Source organism: Eschrichtius robustus, chromosome 1, assembly GCF_028021215.1.
Source record: "Eschrichtius robustus isolate mEscRob2 chromosome 1, mEscRob2.pri, whole genome shotgun sequence".
Taxonomy (NCBI): domain Eukaryota; kingdom Metazoa; phylum Chordata; class Mammalia; order Artiodactyla; family Eschrichtiidae; genus Eschrichtius; species Eschrichtius robustus.
In genome coordinates, this window is record NC_090824.1 from 129,304,760 (window position 1) to 129,324,734 (window position 19,975).

At 53.4% G+C, this 19,975-nt stretch overlaps 1 protein-coding gene across 1 annotated transcript; it reads right to left on the reverse strand.

The window, feature by feature from the left end:
- Positions 1-2,195: 2,195 nt before the first annotated feature.
- Positions 2,196-19,754, reverse strand: CLN6 (CLN6 transmembrane ER protein). Its single transcript, XM_068554515.1, has 7 exons — positions 19,528-19,754; positions 13,059-13,173; positions 9,733-9,831; positions 8,392-8,580; positions 8,040-8,095; positions 6,380-6,502; positions 2,196-4,743 (listed from the first exon to the last, which is right to left on the reverse strand). Exons 1-7 carry the CDS (start codon positions 19,611-19,613, stop codon positions 4,473-4,475), a joined length of 939 nt encoding a protein of 312 aa, XP_068410616.1. The 5' UTR covers positions 19,614-19,754; the 3' UTR covers positions 2,196-4,472.
- Between the last annotated feature and the right edge of the window lie 221 nt (positions 19,755-19,975).

A 19,975-nucleotide genomic window follows, 5' to 3' on the forward strand; every position in this document is an offset into this window, starting at 1 on the left:
TTTTGGCTTACCTGACCAGATGACACCCGAGTAGTTGACAGGTCATCCAGGTCTTTGCCTTCTGTCTGCGTTCTCCAGCCATCCGTCTGCTGTCAAATGAGCTCCAAGCGTGGGGGCTGCTACTGTGAAACGGGAAACAGACCCTGAGGTTAACAGAATATCACCATTATGATGGGAGAGAGAGGCATCCCTCCTGATGGTCAGCTGCCTCCGCTCTGGGGGAGAAAAGAGCTCTTCACCTGTGCCTGGGGGACAGGGAGCTCGATGACCTCGTCCCAATCTTCTTCCTCTTCATCAGTGCTCTCTGTAGGGTCCCACGCCTTGGGGTTCCCGTTTGGACGGGCCCCAACCATCTGGACTCCCTGTCGGGGAAGCTGCCTTCCCTTCAGCCACGCGGCATGGCGGGTTAAGTGTCTGCTTCCCATCTCGTTCCCTCAGTCTGGCCATTAACGTTCCAGCAGTTTTGGTTTGGGCCAGCCTGGCATCCCAGCTGTAGGCCCCGAGCCTGAGCCTCGGGCAGTTGCTCAGTGCCTGTGGCCTTTCTCAGCCTCCAAAGCAGCAGCCAGCCCACAGTCACGGCTACCCCTTCCACCGTCTAGCTTCTTTTTCCCCACAGTAATGGCAGCGACAGCTCTGCGACACCCTCGGGGTGCTCTATGGATTCGCCCGTCTCTTGGCGGCCCCCATTCATCAAGGACAGACGCCACAGGGCCCCGCACACGAGTGGATGGCCACCCCCGGATGCCTCACAACAACTTTCCATGTCCCGTCCTTGTTCCCTGACATCTCGGTGCTCCCGGGAGTTTCCTTGGCTTCTCAGCTGGCTCGCCAATTGTTGGGCGGCACTCCCGCAGGCCTGCATGCCTTGTAGTGGCCCAGCCTTGAGACCAAAGGAACAGCCCAGAGACAGTGACAGAGACATCAGTGATTTGCTGGATAGGGGATCTTACACATTCGAAGCAACATCCTGGAGCAACACCCCGCCGTGGGCGGCAAACAGGACTCGGCAGCCGCCTTTGCTGCTCCTGCGGGGGAAGGAGGCTACCAGTTATGGGGGGGAATTGACTTCAGGTGGGCTCGTCAGTTACTAGGGTCTAGTTAAGCCCTACAATTACGAGGATTGGATGGTCATGGGAGTGAAGCAGGGCCTGGTCGAGCTGGGGATGTACAGAGAGCAAGAGAACAGCCATCTTGAATGACCTGACCATCCACGTGACATTTCCTTGCGTTTAGGTCAGTGTGTGCTAGAGTTTGGGGCTGTGTGTCCCCCAAGGCACACCAACTGAGACACCCTGGTTAACTCCTTTTTTACGTGTTTTTAGGTGTCTCTAAGGGGTGTTTCTAATGTTGAAAACACCTGCATAGGGTGGTGTTTACCTGAGGGTTCACTATACAAAAATTCTCAAGGTGTATGCTTTACCTTGTTGTGTGTAGGCTACACTTCAACTCAGGATGCAAAACAGAAACCCCCTGCAATGCCAGTTGGGGGCTGAGATTTTGTTCACCTGAAGGGCCCTATCAACAGAATTTCTGATTTAGCAGGTGAAAGGGGGAAAGAATCTGCATTTTCTTCTGCCACCCAGATGCTGCCAGTCAGGGCCATACTTTGTAAACCATTGGCCTAGAGTTTTCTAGGTGGAGGGAAGCCAGGTTGCAATTAAGAAGTATTTCTAGGGCAATATTTTCAGTAAACTGCCCAAAGAGATCTTGGTCAAGAGGGACATGACTCTCCAAGGCTCCAATAACTTCCTGTGATTTCTTTTCCATTCTGAATACTCATTTTCATACCGAATTTTTTACTTTTTTTTTTTTTTTACTGTTTTCTTATCAAGCACCCCCAAAACTGTATAAGCTTCAGACCCCACATAACCAGGCCTATGCCTGCTCAGAAGATATCCATTAAGTCCTTCTATGGAGAACGGGCTTGGAGCAGGCTTTGGAGTTAACAGTGGCCTTGAGGTAGGGAAGGATTCAAACAAGGTTGCTGGGCAGGTGGGGGCCCTTGTGTGCTGAAAGGCCGCAGCTGGCTTATGAATTAAGAATGTGCAGACTTGTGACCTGCTGAGTCAGGGGGCACAAGCCACCCACGCGGGGGCGGCAGGCATCTCCCTCAGCATCCAGCTCCCACTCTGGGGAAATGAAACCCACGGGGTCCTTTTGACTGAAGGCAGTTTCAATACATCCACACGGAGGAAGCAGAGCCACAAGATTTATTATTTCAGATCCCAGAGGCCAGGGGGCGCAATGAGCCAGGGGAAGGACCATCCCCCGTCCCAGGTCCTGAGGGAGAAGAGAGCAGGGTACCAAGCACCTATCATACAGTGGTAGGGGCGGAGGTCACCAGCTTTTTATGGGTTTAAACGCTGAGTGGTTATTTTAAAAGGTGCCTGGGAAAAGCAAAGTGGGAATCCTAAACTCCAGTCTTTATGTCCACACTCCGGGTGTGAGGAGGGTTACCGTACTGTAACATGCCTCAGCAGCAAGCCTGAAAAACAAAGCTGCTTTCCTCAGAAGGTGTTTTTCTCATCACAGCATGGCCTACAATGATGCAGCTCCTGTTCAGCGTGGCCCTCCCCTGTGTTTTCTAGTAACAGTAGCCCACAAAGCCCCTGGTGGCTGTGTGGTGAGGCTGAGACCCTCAAAGATCAAGAGCTGAGGACCCGGGGGATTAAACAGCTTGCCCAAGGCTACGTGCCAACCTCCCACAAACCAGGCTCGCCACCTTCCCCCACAGGGCAGCCTCTCTGCTTCAGCCTCTGGAACGGGCTGCAGCACAGCTGGGAGGCTCAGGGGGACATCTTTGAGGGGCAGGTCTGGAGATGCCCTATGCTGGTCCCCACCCCTGTGACCCCCCCCCCCCCAGACTCCTCTGAAGCGAGCTGGGACCTAGAGGAGGCCCTTCTTGCTGGTGACCCCCAACCGCAGGATCCTACTAAGTGGCACGGAGGGCCAGGGGACAGTGGCAGCACCTGCTCTCAGCCACACGGGGCTGAGTGGGCCCTTGGGGTCAGCCCAGGGCTCCTGCCTGGGCCCCAGACCAGCCACTCCCTCCCCTGCTCCAGGGACCACCCTCCTCCTGCCTCCCAAATTCACTCCCCAAGTAGGAAGCAGCAGCAGCCAGCCAGGCTGGGCTCCACACCGCCTTTAGTCACACTTCTCACCCCTGATGCTGCCAGCAGACGGGGACTGACGGGGGCTGGGGGACCACTGCATGAAGGGTGAAAGGAGGCCCTGAGGCACAGGGCTCCCTGAGAGCACAGGAGAGGAGGCGGGGCCGGGGGAGGCAAGGCAGGCCCCCGAGACCCCTGCGCACACGCAGGCCGGCACTGCTGGGAAATTAGGCCGTGGGCCTGCAGCCGTGGGAGGAGACCGGGCCCCAGTGCCTCGGGGGAGGCGGCGGGGGGGCGTCCCATGGGGAACGAGGGCCCCTTTCCTGGGAGCAGGCCTGCTGGCGGCAGGCAGAGACTGAGGCTGAGACAAGGCTGTCTGAAGAGCCTCACGACGTGCCCACCCCTAGTGAGCAGCTCAGGGAACAGTGCAAGTGCCTGAGAACTCTGCCTTCGGCGGCCACTCAGAAACCTGCAGTCAGCCTCACACGAAGTGGGGTCACGATCCTGGAGCGGGGAGGGAGAGAGAGCTTCTGGCAGAGGGAGATCAGAGACCACTGCCAGACCCTGAGATCAGGCCGGTGGGTGGCGGGGAGGGCTGGCCTCTGGCTCCCCACGGTCGGGTGGCTCAACACCCCGTGCAGCCTGAGGTTGGGTGAGGATCTGGGGTGCACATACCCCTCCCGGGGTCAGAGAGGGCAGGGGCGGGGTAGAACCACTCACCCCTCCTAAGGGTGCCCCAAGAGGAGACTGCAACCCGCCCACCAACCTGCTTTGGGACCGTGGGCCCAACTCTTGCAAATGAGGCCCAGGGAAGGGTTGTGCTTTGCTCACTAATACACAGCGAGTTCATGTAACCCGTGTAATCTAGCCTCCAGGGTCTGGGCGGGCCTGAGGAGTGAACCAGGTAGTAGGTGAAAGACCAAGTCCCCTCCCAACCTCTGCCCCACCCAGGCCTCTCTGGCAGCTACCAGAAGACAGCCCAGGAAGAAGAGATAGCCCTGAGCAGTGGAAGTGAGAGGGCCCGATTCCATCAGATGCACAGGAAGGCAGGCCCCAGCTCTTGGCCTGGACACACTGCCTCAAACTACATCCCATCCTGAAGAGGCAAACCGAATGGAAACTTGACCAAAACAATTCAGTCTCACAGTGATGCACTCTGCATGTGTGTGCATGTGCACACAAACATACACACACACACAACTAACCACACGCACGATGCATACTCTCACCCATGCTCTAAGCCATGGGTTGCACACACGTGGGTGGACACACACACACACACACACACACACTCCCTATGCTCAGATGCCCTCAATGGCCCATCTCCCACCCGGCAGAGCACCAGTGGCCAGTGCCCTGGACTCAGTGTCGGCTGCTGACGTGGAGGGTGTAGAAGGCCCAGGGCTCAGGGACGTAGATGACGCCGGGGTACTTCTTCCTGAGTACGGGGTCATTCCATAGCCAGGCGACCCAGAGTGCCACGAGCAGGAGGGTGAGGGCAAAGGAGGAGAAGAGGAAGAGGCCGTTGCTGTCCAGGAAGAGGTGCTTGCGCTTCTGGTGCAGGACAAGGGCCAGCATGGCGAAGAAGGTGAAGATGAAGAGGATGAAGATCTGGCCCTCAGTGACCAGGTACCTAAGGAGGCCAGTGGGTGAGGGGAGGTGGGTGCCGTGACAGCCCATCCTGCCCGGCATCCCTCCCTCTACCGAAGTACCAGGCTGCCCACCCAGTCGGTCAGAATAGCGCGTCAAGTGAGGGGCTCAGGCAACCACTTCACTCTGAGCCATGGCCCATACGCAGCATATTGATTTGGCTTGTAGAGTTACTATTTTTTAAAATGTTGAGTTTGTTGCCAATATGTAAATAGCAGATTACCTGCCAATGTGGAGTTCTGGTTTCCCTGCTCACGTTAGGCTTGTATTCCCACATGACAATAACTGATGAGGAGAAAGCAGCTGCTGCCTTTAGAGAGAGCATTGTTCTGCAGCTTGCCACAGTCCCCACCACTCCCTACTGCCTCACTTGATGCCTGCTTCATGCATTTCTGTTACCAGCTTGGTTCCTAAAGGCGTCTGAGTTTGGGAATGCAGTTTCAGCTGATGGAAGTTGTCATTACTGTCTCCTTGAAGGCTGGGATAGTCTCATCTCCCAGGGTTCTCTCCAGCTCTTAAGGCAGTACCTAGCATGTGGCCAGGAACTCAGTAACACCGGCTAGAGGGCTTCTGAGAGGTTATCTCGTCCACTCCCCTGCCTATAGAGAGAACCGCAATGCTGACCCATCCCACTCAAGGAACTACATAGCTCTGCAACTTAGTGGCTGTGTCACCTTGGGGAATTTACATGACATCTTGGAGCCTCTGTTTTCTTGCTCATAAAGGGGGCATAAATGGCCCTATCTCTCAAGAACTACATACTTGGAAAAGCATATTGTTCAATAAACGGCCTCCTGTAGCTATCACTCTGGTAGTGCTATGGGTAAGAACGGGCCGAAGCTCCTTCCCACGTCTCACCTCTTTCCCTCCAGCTGTAGTTACCACCCATTCCTGTTAATCCTGCCCTCAGCGGGTATGCGGATTCGCTCTGGTGGACCCCCACAGCTGGCCAGGGGCAGCCCCTGGAGGTGGGCTGGAGCTGGCCCCAGGAGAGGAGGCCCTTTTCATTTGGCTGGAGGCTTCCCACCAGAGAAGGGCTAGTTGTTTCCAGGACACCCACAATCCCCAGGGGAGCCTTTCTCCAGAGCGGAAGTGACAGAGGAGGGGTAGGAGCCTGGCTGAGGCCTGGATCCTCTGGAATGGGAAGAGAGAGCTGGAGGGAAAAGGAAACCAGGCAGGGAGCCCCTGAGGCCATAGAATTCCCCACATATCTGTCCTTGTCATCTCCATGATGCTTCATAGTTTACAAAGCCCCCTTCTCTCCCCCTGGATTCTCACCATGTCCTAAGAGGGAGACAGGCGGGTATTATCCCCATTTCACAGAGGAGTAAATTGAGGTCGCAAGGCCTTTACAGGGCCTGGTGTCGGAGATGGATTCTATTGGCCCCGAGGCTGCACTGTGAATGTGAAGAGGTCACACTCAGGCCTGGCTTCCTGGTCACAGAGCGGCCACCATTAGGCAGTCACAGTCCCCACTGAAAGAGCAGGAAGCAGGGACCTCAACAGGGAGAGTCTCACCTGGGGTCACACAGCAGCCCTGCGGTCAAGAGCACATTTTCACTACCTGGCTCACTAAGGGCCCCCACCCTCCCCGCACCCCAGGTCCAGCGTCCACTCACCAGTAGTACAGGCCACTGGGCACCACCAGGAGCAGGGCTGCCCCTGGCATTGAGCTCTCAGCTTTGGTGGGAGTGAAGCAGCCACTGAAGTACATGAAGAGGATGAGGAAGAAGGGGATGTACCTGCAGCAGGGAAGACAGTGCTGAGCCGCCCAGCTGCCCCCACCCAGGGCCTCTTCCCCGCCTGTCCTTGTACTGGTTCCCTGCACCATCCTATGCAGTCTCACTTCATGGCTTACAAAAATGCCTGGTTCGGGTGGCACTCTTCCCTGGCAGCCTTTCCCGAGCAGGGGGCCCAGGAGGGAAGCAGGAAGATGAGGTCTGCTCCCTGAGCACATGCCGATCACAGCACCGCAGGCTGGGGGGTGAGGGGAGGGGCAGCTCCCTCCCTCGCGGCGCTGGCCACCCCACTCACTCCGTTTGTGTGTGTGTGTGTGTGTGTGTGTGTGTGTGTGTGTGTGTGTGTGTCTGCCTCGTGTATGCACCCAAATACCAGCAGTCCCAGCCCCTCACTGCCCTGGAAAGGGGTGTACCCAGCAGGGTCGAGGAGGGAGAGGCCTGAGGTCCCAGTTTAAAATAAGGTGGGGGGATAGCACCTGCCAGGGGCCTCCAAAGAGCTCTGCGAAGCCCCTTCACCCACACTTAGCCCACAGCCTCACCCCCTTTCCACACCCACACCATCTCACCCCAAAGGTACCGCCCTCTCTCCTCTCCACACAGGCTGCTTTCCCCACGCAGCTGTGCCATCACACACACACCCTTTCTCTTCCCACGCACCATCTTGTCTCCTTCCCCACCTTCCCCTCTTGCCCCCTCATGTGGCCCCCGCGCCCTCCCAGTCCTCTCCTGCTCCTTCGTTTCTCCAGGCCTCTCTTCCTCTCTCCTCCTCCTGTCCCCAGTGTTCCATGGGAAGGGTCTTCTGGCACAGGCCAGGGAGAACTGGCAAGAGGCCTGCCTGTCCAGGTAGCCCCTGACCTTCCAGGCCCCCAAACAGAAACTAGAAACACAGCGTAGGGCAAGTGCGACAAGAGTAAGCCCACCTCGCTCGGGAGTGGGGCCACCCAGGCCCAGGGCTGGCTCTGTCACTAGCTGTCAACCCATAGCCAAACCCCCTCCCACTGGCCCCAGCTTATCCTGTGTAAGGTGTGGGCCTGGAACAGATGACTGCCCCCAGCTGGGGCCCTGCATCTCCTGTGGCTGAGCCCGCATTCGTGAGGTTTCCTCCACTGTGGGTGAAGGGGTGGGAGGCGCCCCCCTGGGAGTTCGGAGGAGCGGGGGCACAGGCAGCACCCCTGCCCCCGCCCCACCCCCGACCTAGTCCAGCCGGACCTGCTCATCTTCCTCCCCGCCTCCATGCCGAAGACAGCAGCCCGACACGGCGGGGTCCCCATCCCCAGGGTGGGGGAGATGTTTATCGGCGCTGCAGCCTCGGCCCAGGGAGGACAGCAACTCGCTGCCCTCTAGTGGCCGCCGCGGGCACCGCGGGCTGGCGGGAGCGGAAGGCGGCGCGGCGGGAGCCAGAGCTGAGTGACAGCGCCCCTGGCGGGGAAGAGCACGCCGTTCCAACCGCTGCGCTCGACACCGGGAGACCCCAGGCCCTTGTTCAGTGTCACCAAGGCCGGCGGCAGAGCTGGCTGGGGCCACGGGCCCCATTACTCACCACATGGAGTGGCCCAGGTACTCGTCGTAGTAGTAGAGCAGCTCAAAGGAGTCGATCTGGGGGCGGCAGAGGCGAGGCAGAGGAGGAGGGGCTTCGGGGAGGGGCTTCAGGGACGGTGCGGGACCCACACAACCCGGCCCCCCCTCCCCCCAATGCCCAGGCCTCCCCCAGCTGCCCTCAGTCCCTCCCTACCCGGAGGAGGGGACCCTGGTGGGAGCCTACGTGCCACTTCCTAGTAACACAGGAGCATCCTAGCTTGGCAGGGCGGCCTGCCCTCATCTAGGGCACCGTGATAGGTCGGGCAGCCTCTTTGGCCCCCAGGACAGACCGCAGTGCCGGGGTGGAGGCTCACCAGCGTCTCTGGCTTGAGATTCTTGATGATGGGGTTCTCACGGACTGACAGGTGGTTCTGGTAGCCGCTGAAGATCAGGCGGTGGTTTACAGAGTCACCCACCAGGTGGATGCTGGCGCCCATGATGAAGGTGATGATGCTGACATAGATCATGGAGCGCGGCAGGGTGCGTGGGGACCGCTCGATGAGCTGAGGTCAGAGGGAGGCCCGACAGCATGACCCCGCCTCCACCATGACAGGAGACACCCTCTGCTTCCCTCCCTCACACCCAGAGTGGGATGGATACCACCAGCTGGAACGTCACTCTCAAATTGGTGGGTCCCTTTAGTGGGGCCAGTCCAGCCTCCAGAGTCTCACAAGATCCCTGTGAACCCAGCAGGGGCCAGGGATCAGCACCCTCTTGTGCTGGAGGGGAAACACACTCAGCAAGGCCAGCTCTGCCCAAGGTCACACACACCCACGGGCTGTGCTGGAGGTGACACAGGCATCCAGGCTCCAGGCCCCGCCCTCCCACCACCCCCAGTTCTGCTCCTGGGTCACTGGGCTGGCCTGTTGAGGAGACCCTCCCATTTCTGAGCAAATGAGCAATCCAAGCAAACAAAAATGAAAATGACAGGGATGCAGCAGGTGCTTCTGAAACTAAATTATTTTACTAAAGACCCTCTGAATTCTGAGATTACACCTTCCCTATTATTTGGAGATCTGAAATGTCTCTCTAAAAACAAAATGATGGGGACAGTAAACAGCGATAGTTTTAAGAGCCCTTATGTGGCAAAATGCAAAGCCAGCATTGCCGAGAGCTACCTTGGAGATAGCCATCACCCAGATGTCTATCTCCTGCAGCTATCTAGGAGATAGCTCTGTGTTCCCAGTGGTATCTCAAAGTCAGGGATCTCCAGGCCAGAGGAGAGAGCTCACCCTCCTTTGCTGCCCTTCCTGCCACCTGGCCCCCACCTGCCTTCCCAACTGGTCCCTGACCTCACCCTGGGCGATCCAGCCACTCCTTCCACCTCAGCCTCCCCAGATGTATTATGGCTCCTCCAGCAGGGGCTTGTCTTCAGGTGCTCCTACCTGAAGGTCTCTCCCAGTTCACCCCCAAGCACACCAGGTGGAGGCCCAAATCAAACGCCCCTCCTTGGGGAGGCCTTCTCCATGCCTCCCGGCCAGAGGCAGTCTCGCCTCTCCTGGGGCTTGACATGTCCCTCTATCACAGCCTTCGTCCCCCAGAGTCAGGCAGGGGACAGCCTGATTCAGGGCACTCCCGGGGCTCGGCACCAGCTTCCTGCCAGGTGCAGGAAGAAATGAGGGTGGGAAGGGAGGGCAGGGAGCCTTGGACTGTACCTTGAGCAGGAGAAAGGGCGTAATGATGTTGTAGGCCATGTGGAAGTAGTCCCCCACGCTGGGCTTGTTGAGCGGAAACCACTCGAGAGGAAACACCAGCTGGGGAGCAAGGGGAGGAATGGTTTTTACTAGGCACAGCCCCGTGAGGCCCTCAGAACCTCTTCTGCACACACTTCATTCTTTCTGTGATCTCTTGGGATCCTCTCAGCAGCACTGAAGTGAAGGTGTTTTCAGACAGACAAACTGAGTCCCAGAGAAGGTAAGCACACAGCAGACACAAAGCCAGGGCCTGACCGTGTGTCCCTCTCCCTGTGGGTACTAAATAATGGTCCCTGGGTACCGGCCTGAGAGTTGGAGGCTCCTTTGGGACTCAGTTGTGCACCAACTTTCTGGGTGACCCTGGGCAAGTTCTTCCCCTCTTCAGGCCTCAGTTCCCCCATCTGTAACACGAAATGTGGCCCAGGTGATCTACATGGACCCTTAAGGATCTGGCACTCCAGGTCCTAGGATGATGACAAGATCTCCTGGCCACCCAGGAATGGAAAAACACTCTGTCCACTGAGCAGATGGACCACTTCCAAATCAGGTCGAAACTACAGCTTATGAAACAAAGGAGAAAATAAGTGAGTTCTACAAAGTAGATTCAGTTCTTCCTTTTCTACCTTCCCTGAGAGAGGCAGGCAGGCCAGGGCCATTCCTCTGTCTAGAATGCCCTTGTTCCTCCTACTGCTCTACCCAGTGAGACCCAGCCTTGTCGGTGTCAGTGGGAAAACCCCTATTCGAGGTCCAAACACTTCACAACCTCCGCCCTGCCACACCATACGCCCACTATCTGTTGATTGAGAACACGTGTAATGACCATAAATTTCTATCAAAAATTCACCCTGCAGAAATAAAACTCTCAGGATACAAGAATCTCAATCTCTTTCTCTTTCTTATTTGCTGTGTGCATGTATCTCTGTATCTTTATCTATAGCAAGATATATATGTTGGCTGAAACACTCTTTGTGATAGCAAAATACCAGAAATAGGCTGACTACTTGAATACACTACAGTACATCTTTTCTATAGAAGGTTAAGTAGCCATTAACAGAAATGACACCTCATATGTACTGACATGGAGAGATAGCCATGATATATTCTAAAGTAAAACAAGCAAGTTGTAAAATAAAGTATAAAGTAAAATCTCATTTTGGTTAGAGAAAAAAAAAAGGATGTATACATACGTTTGCATGAGTAGAGAAAGGAGTGGAAGGATGAGCCTCAAACTGTCAGAGGTGGAACTGGAAAGGGAGAGTCTCACACTTCTTTTTACCCCTGGGTATGAAGTGACTTGTTATAACTATGACATATTACTTTTATAACTTGTAAAAGGTTTTATTTTGTACTTATTACAAATTTGGGACTATCATGGGTACATGTGAAAAGCTTCAGTGTATACACGAGTTTTTCAAATGTATACTCCTGGTGAGCCCACGTAGGTTTATAGTGGCCACAGCAACTCTGAGCAGGATGGGGGAAGTGATTTGCCCTGCAGGAGACCCCTATTAGACCTGATGAGGCTGAGTCCTAGTGAATGAGGAGAGCCATGAGCCTGCCCCTGGCCTCATCTCCCCTCTCCCTGTAACACCAGTCTGATGGGCAGCTCCTTTGTCCCCCAGTATGTGGAACCTTCATGCTGCACGGGGGCTCAGAGCACCTAGTCCAACCAGTCATCTTACAGATGACAGAACCAAAGCCCAGATGACACTGACTTGCCCAAAGTCACTTATAAACCTGACTGGGTGCCCTGACTCCTGGCTCAGTCCCTTTACTTTCACCTACATTTAAAAAACATGTAAACCTTATGGCAAGCCTGCAGAAAGAAGAATCAGCAGCCACCATACCTCCTCCCCGACACCATTGCCAGGAAGCTTTTCTTCATCCCCTTCAAGTCTTTGATCCCATGTACACAAGACTGTTAGGGCCGTTACTAATTGGCAGGCAGTCAATATGCATGCCGCTTAGGCATGTTTTTTCTCCTTAAACATTCCAGGTTGCTCTAGAGTATTCATAATTCCTGTTTAATGCCCAGGTAGCATCCTCTAGACTGCATACAGCAAAGCTGATTTACCCAGTCCCTACTGCTGGACACTCAAGTCCCTTCCAAGTTTTGGCTATTATAAGCAACACTGCAATGAACACCTTTGGTACAGAGGCTGTTTTCTTGCTGATTACATCTTCAGGGCAGATTCTTGGGAGGGGTCGTACTGAGTCAGGAGGGATGAACGTATTAGGGTTCTGGATAAAATCATGATGGAAGGGGGTGGGCTCTGGGGCCAGAGTGCCTGGGGGCAGGTGCTGGCTCCTCCACTTGCTGGTTGGGTGACCTTGAGCCAGTTATTTACCCTCTCTATCCTCGAGTCTTCTCATCTATAAAATTGAGATTAATGATAGCATTGATGGGAGAACTAAATAAGTTTAAACACATAAAGAGCTTAGAACAGAGTAAGCGCTCAATGTATGTTAACCGCTATTTCTAGCTTACTGTTATTATTCATTCAGTACAAGTATACCGAGCACATATCTTGCTAGGCACTATTCTAGGTACTAGTTATCGCCTTGACAAACTGCTTTCCCAAAGGGCTTTGCTAATTTGCATTAGCACTAGCATGTATGAGGTGTCAGTTTGTGTTGGATATTGTTATTTTTACCACCCACATGCAAAAATTAACACCTTAGTTCTTGGTGGGAACTCACTCAATTTTTTTCACCTTCTGTTACCTGTCTATCTATCTATCTATCTATCTATCTATCTATCTATCTATCTATCTATCTATCTTATTCGTGACAAGTGAGGGGATTTGGTGCTCTTCCAGTATTAATCTCCGTAGAGGCCACCACTGTACACTGATGCATGAAATCGCCTTGGAGGGAAGGGGACAGTTTCACCAGATGACACTAAAAATTACCCAAGGCTCAAGTCATACATGATATGCAAATTCAGCCTATACTCTTCACCTCCAGAAAAACAATACTATCCCAAGGCTGTGGGGAAAGCTGGTGGGATCCTTTCTCATACCCCACCGTCTGAATTGGTGCTTTGGTTAAACCTGGGTGTGAGATATGGGCGGGCGCAGTATGACTAGTCAGGCCCCTCCGGATCCCCCACTCGCTGGCAGCTGCCGCACTGGTCACAGTCGTAGAACTAAAGGACATGAAAGCCTCCAGACCTATTCTCACAGTGTACTGGTACAGGCAATGACTTGTCTGAGGTCACTCTGACAATTCAAGTCACCCTGTCTCCTCACTGCTGGTCAGGGCTCTGTCCACAGCTTCACACTCACCATGGCAATGGGGCGGCCAAAGTCTAGAACCCAGTTCTGCAGGGTGAAGTAGAACCAGAGATCAAGGTGGAAGGGAGCCGTGCTGGCAGCCTCATCAGCCTTGACGGAGCTGTGCCTGGGGAAGGGGCAGACAAAAGGGGTCAGCTCTTCTCTCCTCCCATGCGAAGCTTCCCCACGAAGATGAGCCACAGAGATTTGGGAGCAGGAGGAAGCACACATGATTAAGTTCTAGGAAAAGGTTTTGCTGGAAATACTGTGGTCCATGGGAAGGTATCCTGGGAGTGGACTCCATCTGCCCTGACCTTTGCTTCTCTATGATTCAGGCAGGAAAATGCCCAAAGGGTATAATAACTGTTGGGTTTTCTTACCTATTGAATGACGGGGAAATCAGATGGGGCAAAGGATGCAAATGTGGCTGAAAAGCATGAAACATGGTGATGGATGATGATAGCTAACCTTTGTTGAACACTCTCTATATTCCAGGCACTACTATAGCTGTTTGCATGTACCATCTCATTTAACTCTCTTAATTCTCACAGAAACCATCTGAGGTTAGAATATTACCCCCATTACACAAGTGAAAAAACTGAGGCCCAAGATGTTAAGCAACTTGCCCAGAGTTACATAGCTAAATATTTGAACCTAAATGATTAGGTTCCAGAGCTTATATTTTTAACCTCTAACCCATCATTGTATCCACAGTGATTGGTCCACGGGATGGGCATGTGACCTGAGCTGGATCAATTAGAGCCCTCTGGTGAGATGTGCCTTACAGACTATAGACTGGGATGAACAGGGTATCTCCCTTTCCCTTGGTTTCTGAACCATGAGGAGGTAGGAACAGGGCTGCAGGTGTCCTTCTTCTCACCAATCCACAGTGAAACCTAAGAAGGAAGGCAGCAGGGACAAGGTGATGTGAGAGACGTGGCAAGAAGAGGAGAACCATCTGACAACACACCTTTGGATGCCTGTCTCTCCTGCAAAGCAGTCAGCCATCTGCTCTTCACAAATGAGCTGAAGCTAAAGGGCCAGTGCATGTGCCACCTCCTCCAAGAAGGCTTCCCTGATGAAGCTTTTCCCAAAGCCCACTACAGGGAGTGCATCATCCCTAACTCCCACTCAGGCCATGACATCACTGGGCTGGAGTTTTGCTCGTATCTAGACCCTCAAGAAGAAGGGTGATTTTAAGGTTCTCTCAACTCACCAACCTCCCCATCAGAGTACAAATCCTCTTTATAGTGTCCCTGCCACTACTTGCATACCTCCAGTGACAAGCAGCCCACTCCTCCTAAGATGACTGAGGTGTAAGTTGTACTGCCTAACTAGTGCCATGACCAGGAGCTGTGTGATGTTGAGTCCATATTCTCCAGAGTTTTCAGCTCAGTACCTGAGTTATGCTCAGTGATTACTGGCTGATATAAAACAATCTCAGTTACCAGTTACTCATTTGTTTTAGTGGCAAACAATAGCTCTGTCAACACTGCTATTGCTTCCACAACTCTGGGATCATTTTTAGCCAGTTCCAAGTATGGTCCACACTGGGCTCCTAGAGCAACCCAGACACAGAGAGGCAAGCTCTTGGGGGATCTCATCATCCTCTTGCGGCAAGCAAGGCGGGTGGAGTGGGCCTTTCCTAGGTCAACTAAGTCTTCCTGTCCCCTCTACCCAGTGCCCACCACTTACTGAGTGCTGACTGTGTGCTGTGCTAGAAGCTTCACCAGCACCATCTCATCTAATCCCCACAGCCATACCAGGAGGCTGTTACCCTCCCATTTTACAGATAAGGATACTGAGGCTTAACCAAGGTTACCCCCACTAGTAAGAAGCTGCATCAACTATTCCTTTTGTCAGCCTTCCTACTCCCTCCTTCTTCTGGTGAGAGATGATGTATCCTGAGCCACAGGGAGGGCCAGTGACCCAGGCCGGCGCAGTGGGACTTTTCTAACTAGAGTTGAAAAGAGCATCTTCCTTTTGGGTGCTGGGACGCTAAAGATGAGAGCACGGGGCTGCCTGTGGCCAAGGTTCCAGCCTCAAGGGACAGCCAGGTGAGAATGAAGTAGCCCTGCAGAAAGGAGCAGGGAAAAAGAGGAGAAGAAGGCCTGAGAGGGTTCACATTCCCAGTTCCAGGCGTCCCCAAGGCAATGGTTTGGCCACAAGAGCCAATACATTCCCTTTTGCTAAGGGTGCTGTAGTTCACACTGGCTTTCTGACACTCGCAATCCAGGAGTCCTGAAAGGCAGAGAATTCAAACCTGGGTCTACATGGATTCAAGACCTGTGCTCTAAGTATCTTGCTATTTTGTTGGTGATTATTATAAGCTTTGTGGCATATCAGGAGATCAAGATAGAGAGGGATTGGCGTAGCCTGAAGCAGTATGCAAAACCTGCAGGAAGAAAGGGAGCCTGGAAGCATGGTTGGGTGGATTCAAGTAGGCAGAAAAGCAGCAGGAGAGCAGGATCAAAGGCCTGGAGGTGGAAGTGAGAAAGGTGCTGCAGGGAGCTCAGATGCCTGGCTTACTGGTGGAAGGAAGAGGAGGGGCTGCTGGGCCTTCGGACCGAGGCAGATATTCAGTCACTGTCTTAGGCAAGTGACTGGTATAAAGGGCCCACCATGCCCCTTCCCCTTTGTGACCATCAGGGCAAGGCCTCAAAAAGCAGATGGTGGCAACCTCCGGGCCTGAAGAACTTTGATGGGGAAGGAGAATAACAGTCCTCAGTGTTTTATTCTGGAAACCTTCAAACTGGGCAAAGAGCAGGATGTTTGGTACAGGAAATAAAGGCGTTTTGAAAGCCTGGGAAGCACTTAAGTGTGGGTCTCTGGAAGCTGTGGATACCAAGCACACACTAGGGGCTCAGTGACTGTTTCCTCTTCCACCTCAGGAGGCACTCAGTCAATGGGGATCCCTGTCATGAGTCCAGCCTGGCTGAGCAGAGCAGGAAGAAGAAGGGCAGGTGCAGGGCAGACACCTAACTTGGGAATCAAGATTGGTGAGCATCTGACTGGTTTTCTCCTGCTGAGAACAACAGTGAAAGCACAATGGCAGGTAACCCAAGACAAGGATGGCCTTTAATCTCCTCCACGGCTTTACAAGTCTACCAGCTGGGAAAACTGATACCACGACAGTTGGGGAGCGCATATCATACAGCAGTGGTCCCCAACCTTTCTGGCACCAGGGACCAGTTTTGTGGAAGACAATTTTTCCATGGATGGGGTGCGGTGGGGGGGGGGGGGGGCGGAGATGGGGGATGGCTCAGGCAGTAATGTGAGCAATGGGGGGGATGGTTCAGGTGGTGATGGGGAGTGACGGGGAGTGGCAGATGAAGGTTCGCTCACTTGCTCACCTCCTGCTGTGCAGCCCGGTTCCTAACAGGCCGTGGACTGGTACCGGGGATTGGGGACCCCTGCCATAAAGCACATAACATATAGATGAAATATTCAAAGCGGTCAGCAGTCTCAGCCATGGTGGAGTCAAGCAGGGACCTATGAATGGGGACTATAGAGGGACTGATTTTGGTTCTATATACACAATGGTGAAATACCTGACATGATGACAAGTTTGAACAAAAAAATGAGAAAATGAAGGCAAAAAAATAAGAGAAAAAAAGGAAAGGCAATTAGAAACTCCAGGAAAAACAAAAGCAATATACGAAAGCAAATGTAACTGTTAAACTTACTGGACTCTGTAGGGAACAATATTTACATGGCTTAACTAATAAAAACATTGTATACTGATTTTCAAAGTTCAGAATCAATCCACAAACAAAACATGGAAGGCAATTATGGTTAAAAACAGCAAGTAAAAACTACTGTTAACCTTGACAACTTGAAAGTAAAACTATAGATGACAGGAGTTGGGGAAAGGGTAAAGAATGCTAAAGATTAGGGTAGGAGACTAATATTCTTTTAAAAAGGAATCAAGAGATACTGCCCTTATTGTAAATCAACTATACTTCAATAAATAAATAAATAAGTAAACTTTGGGGAAAAAAAGATATTACTTTACAGTTGACCGAAAAAGAAATAATGGTATATACACATTCCTTAAGGCTACAAAGGTAACAAAGAGCAAAACTAAAAATGGTGATACAAAACCATCTTGTGAAGATAGGAGAGGCATAAGTTAACCAAATCATAACAGGAAATTAGTAGGTAAACATTAGCTTAGAGGCTAATAGCAACTGATAAACCAAGAAATAGCAGTGGAGCATAGCTTTTGAGTGTGGACTTTGGAGACTGCCTGGGTTCATATCCCAGCTCTACCACTAACCAAATCTTGAGCAAGTTACCTCCTGGGCCTCAATGTTCTCATCTATAAAATGGGGGATAATAGTAGATCTTACGTCAAGAGTTGTGGCTGAATAAATTATGCAAAAACTTTTTTTTTTTTTAATGCAAAAACTTAAGAGCAGGGCTTGGCCCACAGAAAGTGGTATGTACGTAGTATTTGTTATTATTATTTAGAAATATGAATTTAATTCTGGTAGAAACAGTTAAAAGAAGCTAACATGGTTGTCTCTGGTACTAGGGAGAGGTGGAAAAAGGGCCACTGCTTTTTACTCTAAGCCTGTCTGTGCAATTTTATTTAATCATGGGCATGTATTACTTTGATTACAATACAAAAAACTGTCAACAGAGCAGGTGGAAGCTGGAATAGGGTACCTTGAAAGGTAGTGAGCACCTTGTCATTAGAGGTATGTAAGCAAAGCATGAATGTAGCAGAGGAAATCCAAGCATCCTAGGAGTTAGACAGGATGATTCTGTCTACTGTCTTGTGCAGCAATGATATTGAGAACCGGCCTACAGGCACCCAATGAGGGGCAGCAGAGACACCCTGGAAGAGAGCCAGCCTCTCATGCCATCCCCACGAGCAACCTGGATGGTGGGGAGCTCATGTAGGAGTAAAGAGGAATAGCCAGAGTGGAGTAGTAAGAACAGAAAACAGAAATCAGAAACCCTGGGTTTAGGCCCTGGTTCTTGCCGGCAAATGATGTAAACCTCCTTAGACCTCAGTTTCCACACACACAAAATACAAAAAGACTGAGTAAGATGCTGCATGTGGAAACCCCGCATGACCATATCTGCTACTCACACGCTGTTCTAATTGGACTACCACAGTTCAGGCAGTCAAAGACTCCCAACTTATAGGTGATCCAGAACAGACATGTCCTTTAGTAGCAAGAAAAAGAGCTACTCTCACCCAAGTCTCTCAGACTTCTTCCCTCGTCCCAAATCATACCACAAACTTCCTAAAACTGAGCACACTAGTGCTCAAAAACCTTCCATGGCTCCCCCGTGCCCTACAGAACAAAAGCTGCAAACTTAACCTGCCATTTAGGGCAGGAACTAGGGTGAGGCAAGTGAGGCACACAGGGCCCAACATTTAAGTAGGCATAGGGGAGCCATGGAAGGTTTTTGAACACTAGTGCCCCGAGAGCGTCTCCTTAATTTTTGCACTCAAGGCTCTCACTCTGGTCCCAGCTCTGCTGCCATTCAAGGCCCTTCACAATCAGTCTGCATCCTCCTGCCACTGTACACAAAGAAAGCTCCAGCACCACTCCTTGCCTTTCCCAAGCTTTCCCCTGGCTGGAACAGCTTTTCTTCCCCTGTCACCTACTGAGTTATTTGAGATGCAGCTCAAGCTCCACTTCCTCCAGGCAGCCCTCCAAGACGACCTCTCAGCCCCTGGACTGTTCCTCCCAGGTCCACCCTACCGGACTGTGGGACCCTCCCAGCTTCACCTTACCCACCGCTTTAGTGCCTGGCACAGCGCTGGACACAACAGAGATGCTTAATGAATGCCTGCTCCATGCAATGAATGTCTATAATTTGTAAAATGGTATGAAAGTCGAGTGGAGGGTAAGATTAAAAGGTGGCTTCTGTACCTTTTCCTCTGTCCCAAGCACCTGGTCTCAGCTACATAAACCAATAACTTCCCCTTACTGAGAGAAGGGAACAGCAACCGTGGCGGAAAAGCCCTTCCTAATTCTTTCTCTGGAGGAGAGCTTCCACATTTCGCTGTCTCTTCCATTTACATTCCCACATTCTTTGGTTCCTCGGGGCAAGGAGTGAGCCTCCTGTTAACATCAGAACCCAAGTCAAGTTTAAAGGCACCCCCAGAACTCGGGTTGGCGCCCGGGGCTTGCAGGCGCGTTGGGGGCCCTAGTGAGCAGAGATGTCCTCTGGGCCCGCCGCCGCCGTCCCCACCCCGAGTTTCCTGGACCCCAACTGAGCGACTGTCCTAGAGCCGGCCGGGCCGCTGAGCCGTTGAACCCCGCCGCTGAGCCTCCCTGGGCACGGGGCTCCTCCAGGAAGAGAAAGGAGAGCGCAGGCGAGGCTCAGGCGAGTGGGCGAGAAGCAGCTGCAGGGATAGCGCGGGGACGACCCACCCGAGCTCCGTGGCCCCGGTCCCCCGCCCTCCCCGTCACGTGGCGGGGCTGCGGTTCCGCTCCGCCCGCCGGCGCGCGCCCACCTGGCCTGCAGGAAGGAGGCGCCCGGCTGCGCCCCCGGGCCACCCGCCGCTCCCGGGTGCTGCCGCCTTCGCGCCGCCGCCTCCATGGCTGCCCCGCCGGCCGGGCCCTCTGCCCCGCTGCCCGGAGCTGGAGACGGGCTCGGCTGGCCTGACTGCCGCGAAAGCAAATACCCAAAGCTGGTGCGGACCGGCGGGAGAACGCTCGGCCCCAGAGGCGCGGGCCGGAGGAGAGGCCGGCGGGAGCGCGGGAGCGCGGGAGCGCGGGAGCGCGGGAGCGCGGGAGCGCGGGAGCGCGGGAGCGCGGGAGCGCGGGAGCGCGGGAGCGCGGGAGCGCGGGAGCGCGGGAGCGCGGGAGCGCGGGAGCGCGGGAGCGCGGGGAAGGAGGGGCCTGATGACTGTGGCGTCCCAGGCAGTGGGTGGGGACGGAGGCCGGAGGGCACAACGTGTA